Raw genomic sequence first — 5348 nt, 5'->3', positions numbered from 1 at the left:
AGTTAAACAAATAGCATGTTTGTATCTTAACTTTTATTTAACAAGAAAAACAGTTAAATTCTACAAGGATAACATTGTCTGCTGTGGGCCTGACAGTTGTCCCACAGTGAGGACAAAGGAACAAAGTAATATAGTGATAAAATAAGACAAAAAATATACAAACATTGGGTAACATTGTGGAGATTACAAGGGCTAAATTACAATTAGCTGACATTAAAGAAGCAACACACAAAGAAAGGATAACAAATAACAAAATATGGTGGTGGATATGAAAGGATATGTATATGTATGTTCCAGCTAAGTTTAAAATTTCTGAATTGATAAATGCTTCACATTTCAGAGACTAGTTATGATGATTACATTTAGTTGCCAATTTCTCACCAACAAAACACAAAGATGATTATATTTGCCAGAAAGATGCCTCTATGACAGATATCAACAGAAACCAAAGCACATATGGTCTGGTGTTGTTTACATTATTTCTGCTGCCATACAGGTATAGAGGTCTGTCTAGGTGCTACACCGCTAGAACAGAGTGTGTTATAGTCGGACAGCTTTTCCTTCTTGCAATCTTTATTGAGTTTCAGACACACAAAGCAGAACTCCTTCTCACACCGGAGACAGACTATGTTTTTGCATTTTATTTTGTCATGCTCCACCAGTGCACCACAGGTGGGACAGGCACGGATGGAGGGACAGCCAGAGACCCCCTTAACGTCCTTAAAGACGATGTCTGGACAGGTTCTCAGTAATTTTAGTGTCTCGTTGCAGCAGCCATCATTTTCACAGCGGTCTGATCTTGGAGATGGACCTTTCCATTCATTTAAACACTGCCAGCAGAATTCATAGGTCTTTTGTTTATTAGCAGTGCAAAATGTGCAGCGGACACTCAGATTAGATTCATCCTTTCTCACCACAGAAGATTTGCATCCAGGACACTGTGATATTGTAGGTGGTGAAAGAAGAGGGAAAATAGAGAAGGATATTATTATATTTCTATATTTATAATAGCACATTTTGTTTTCAAGTACAGCTATTAAATATTGTGGTTTCAATGAGACACTTACTAATTTGGCATGAAAGTTGTCCCTGATGGCATTGACAGCCATGGTCTTTTCAAAGTACTCCATTTCTTCAGGGGTCAGAAGGGCCATTTTACGAACCTCCACGTAAGACCACTCTTGACGACAACAGCCACACACAAATCTGCTTTTACCCTTTATTGAAAAAATGAAAAGTAAATTAATTCATTAGAATCGCAGGTTGGAAACAAGCCACTAACACTATGCAAAATCTTAAGACTGTACTAACAGCCATTCTCTACGGCTGCTATGAGTCAACAATGTCAGTGTCAAGAATCTGCATCCTGGAAATTTGAATGACTTTGAATTCACTTGGAGTCTTGATTTTTGGTCAAGGTCAAACTTTGACTACAAGTGTCATATTGTGAAGGGTTACTGTGTAAATAGCATTTAAACATTTGTTAATTAATTCCCTCTATCACCTAATGAAACATAATATCCTGGTCTTGGTATTTCTAGGGTTGCATCAAATATATGATTATTTCATAACTTACTGTAATCAATTTCAATGTCAAATCAATTGTTGGTCAATATTGTGATTGATGACCAAGTATTAATGGATTTTAACTTTGATTTGTTATAGTAGGAAAAACACAGGTGTTACTAATACTCTGTCTAAGTTACCCAGTGAACCAGCATCCTCAGTATCAGTGGTGGAAAGTAATTAAATACATTTATTAAAGAACTGTACTTAACTATAATTTTGTGGAACTCGTGCTATTGTTGAGTATTTTTTGCTACTTTAAAGGCTACTTCTATTTAAATATTTTAGAGGCAATTTGTGTACTTCGGGTAAAAACAACTTAAAATGGTGCAAAACCCATGAAAACCACCCCTTAATTTATACCTTTAAATGCCTTAATTTTCTAATTAAGGGGGAAACTCAGGGGTAGTTTTCCAGGGTTTTGGTCCATTTTAAGGGGTACAAAACCCTTGATTGAAAATTAAAACACCTTACTTTAATTTATTTCAATCCAATAATTTATACATGAATTATCCCCTTAAACACTCATCAATAAATACCTTAATTCCATCATCATTAATGGGTAAATTAATTGAATAGGGCTATTTTCAGGCTTTATAGCCTACAGTAATAGATCAGTGACAGGATGCTTTTTCTGTGGACGTGTACTTTTACGTTTGATACTACTTTTAGTCTACATTTTGCTGCTAAGTACCCGTACTACTTTTAGTGTAGAGTGTTTTCTTTAAAAGTTGGAGCATATTAGCCTTCTTAAAGGTAGTACTTCCTCAACTGCACAATAACAGCACCTCAGGCAGCTAAAAGGAATTCATCCTCATTACACCTGAGCTTTTGCTACGGCGACATTTCAAAATGTCTTCCGTGAAGTATTTTTGAAATGCAGGTCATAACATCCTACCTCGTCTAATAATCTGCGACACCAGTTGGTGAGAGACGTCGGAGTTACAGCATGACCACAGGACATCTGCGCTCTTCTAGACTTGAAGCCTTCATACACAACTGAGAAAAACACACGAAAGCGTTATTAAAAGCTTGAGCATTAGGCTTGTGTTTATCTTAGCTCAAAATACTTTAAAATCCGTATTCTTTTCATGCTTAGGCAACTTTAAAATTGACCGAGGACATATTCGGCTACTTACAATCTAAATCATCATCTCCATCGACGAATTTAAGACTTTTGTCGCGAGGGTCATAACACTTCTCCATTTTACGCTGCTGTCTGCTGTAAATAACGACAAACAGCAGTGGTAGGCGAGTCTCTATGCTACAAGACAAGACGTTTTCGGTTTCATTTCTGATTAGGTTTCACATTAATAAGTAACGTGATTTTCATAGAAAGTACCCAGGTCTACGAAGTATGGACAAAATAACAGGAACTTATCTCGAGAAATAACATTAACTAACACAGTTACACATCAGGCAAGTCTTCTAATGTCTTAGAAGACATCAATGATGATAGTTGTCTACCAAAAACTAAATAACATGCAGAGAAACAGATATACCACAAGCAGGCTGCAGATACCCCTCAAACACTGCAAACAGCTGGTCTCAAATATGGCCAGGTTATAATATTCTTGTCAATCTTTGAATGTGCCATGTACGAGGACATATTGTATACATAATAGGCCTATGATCACCAGCCATCAAAACAGTTTTCCTCAAACCACATTATGAGTTACATTCATTATATTATTTGTAACGACATAAAGTCAAAAATGCTAAATGCAAAATAAAGAAGTAGGCCTATGAGTTACAGATAAGTACAGACAGCTACAAATATCGCGTGGATATAAAATATAAAATAAGGCAACAGTATGTATAGTATGTATGTATGTCCAGTATTTGGACAACCAGTATTTTCTGACAGTTGGCTGATTATTACATAAACGCCACAGAAGCATAGGCATGTGTTTGTGGTACGCGCAGTCACATCTTGTTTGATAGGTTTTAGTATCAGTTACTTTAGGCAAGAAATCACGTGAATGATTATGTCATGTCATAAAGCCATTAGTGCAGATATAGTAGGTCTATATAAGTTTGTTCAGTTTGTTTGAAGGTTAAGTACTAATATTTTTTACACTATGGGTAGAATACTTTGTTAAGGTGCCTGTGTCACAACAACACGACTGTGAAGCTTAGTAAAGAAATGTATATAGTCCCATTCAACAATGATTACAGAACATGGGAAATAAATATTATTTTAAAACAACACCACACCCCATGACTCAAAATAATTTTGCTTTCAGTTAACATTTTAAAACTCTCGTCATAATAAACATAACATATATTCTGCTTCAATACATTGATGGTCATGATTAATAGAAATATCTTTTTTTTAAAAAACGACAGTGATAGGCGTGCCCTCTGTGACGTAGGTAGTATCCCGTTTATAGAGAACAACACAGTCAACCTGCTTTCCTGTTAAACCCGGTGAGCCTCACACACGAATATAGTGAATAAAATGGGTAAAATCTACCAGGTCAAGGTGTTCGGGATTACAGGTGAGATGAAAATGATCGACCTGTGCACCACAGAGGAGGAGATGAAGAGCATGACTGTGCTGACGCTGAAGAAGAAAATATCGGATAAGTTTCCTTGGGGAGAAGGTAATAGCTATACTTAAAACTGATGAATAGAAAATTACAGTGCCATGAGTGAGCTTAGCCATCTGACACACTTAAGCTAGAAAATCAAAGTATTTACTTCATACATGTCGAATGTTTTCAAATTCAATTCATTGTTGTATATTTTGAAATACAAACGTAGCTTTGAACTATTTCATAACTCACTGCCACCTGCGATATTCACTGTGTTTCCAATAGCAATAATAACATTTAATGCAGCTGAGTATTAAATCAACTTGCGATTAAATTTTAACGATCAATGATGAATTTATTTTGTGTGTGTGTGTGTGTGTGTGTGTGTGTGTGTGTGTGTGTGTGTGTGTGTGTGTGTGTGTGTAGATATACGGCTGATCTTCACAAACAAGGAGCTGGAAGGAGACGCCACCCTGCTGTCTGGATATGGAATCCAACACATGTCAGTTATCCAGTTGGTGGCGAGACTTCCTGGAGGACAGAGACCATCATCATCATCATCATCATCATCATCGTCATCGTCATCGTCATCATCATCATCTCCTCGTGCTTCTGCTGCTTTATGTCATATCTTCTAAAGACCCTTGATGCTAATAGATTCCAAGGCTTTACTGCCCAGACTTTTATTACAATATGTACATCTTGTTGACAGATTTTTGAAAAATAAATTGTTGTAATAGAAAAAATAAACAGCTTCTCTCTGATTCTCTATGTAAAGCAGACATCGTCTCCTCATCGCAGACATAGAAGGTCTAGCCAATGACCCAAAGCACATAACCTTTCTCTGGTTGATGTGTAAGAGACTGTGGGCCCTGAAGCAGGTCCCCAACAACATGAGGCCTAAAATAATGTTTTAAATTAATAATTAATTAAACTGTTAAAACAATACCTTACCTTTTCCAAAGAATGTAGAGAATTAAACAATTACATTTACAACTACATTTTTTTCTATGATGGGTTATCTATGACAAAAATAAATTTATCAAATTTCACTTGACACTTAGGGGTCTGTGATATATAATATATCCTAATCTGAAATGTTCTTTCATGATGAAATAATTACGCAAATAAGAAATTTGCCAGTTCTCTTCTCCTCTAGGTCTACATAACATACATAACTTTGTAAAAGGTCTTGTACATACATCTTCATTTCCACTGATTTTGGCTGACGATAAATAAAGCTTT

The 5348-nt window shown here is 36.0% G+C and overlaps 1 protein-coding gene across 1 annotated transcript; it reads right to left on the bottom strand.

Annotated features, from left to right (window-relative positions):
- Positions 1–268: 268 nt before the first annotated feature.
- On the bottom strand, positions 269–2546 carry LOC121889935 (E3 ubiquitin-protein ligase RNF19B-like). The gene is made up of 3 exons (XM_042402172.1): positions 2465–2546; positions 1068–1217; positions 269–938 (listed from the first exon to the last, which is right to left on the bottom strand). The coding sequence occupies exons 1-3, from the start codon at positions 2528–2530 to the stop codon at positions 477–479; spliced, it is 678 nt and encodes a 225-aa protein (XP_042258106.1). The 5' UTR covers positions 2531–2546; the 3' UTR covers positions 269–476.
- Between the last annotated feature and the right edge of the window lie 2802 nt (positions 2547–5348).

The sequence above is a fragment of the Thunnus maccoyii genome, chromosome 22 (assembly GCF_910596095.1).
Source record: "Thunnus maccoyii chromosome 22, fThuMac1.1, whole genome shotgun sequence".
Classification (NCBI taxonomy): domain Eukaryota; kingdom Metazoa; phylum Chordata; class Actinopteri; order Scombriformes; family Scombridae; genus Thunnus; species Thunnus maccoyii.
Note: the sequence above shows the minus strand (reverse complement) of the source record. Positions and strands in the feature narration are given on the sequence as shown.

Excerpts from the sequence above, each read along its gene's own strand:
- LOC121889935 (XM_042402172.1), bottom strand. The coding sequence starts at position 2,530 with ATGTCCTGTGGTCATGCTGTAACTCCGACGTCTCTCACCAACTGGTGT. Across the intron at positions 1,218-2,464 it reads GTCGCAGATTATTAGACGAG|GGTAAAAGCAGATTTGTGTG; the intron begins GTAGGATGTTAT and ends TTTTCAATAAAG. Across the intron at positions 939-1,067 it reads ACAACTTTCATGCCAAATTA|TGTCCTGGATGCAAATCTTC; the intron begins GTAAGTGTCTCA and ends ACAATATCACAG.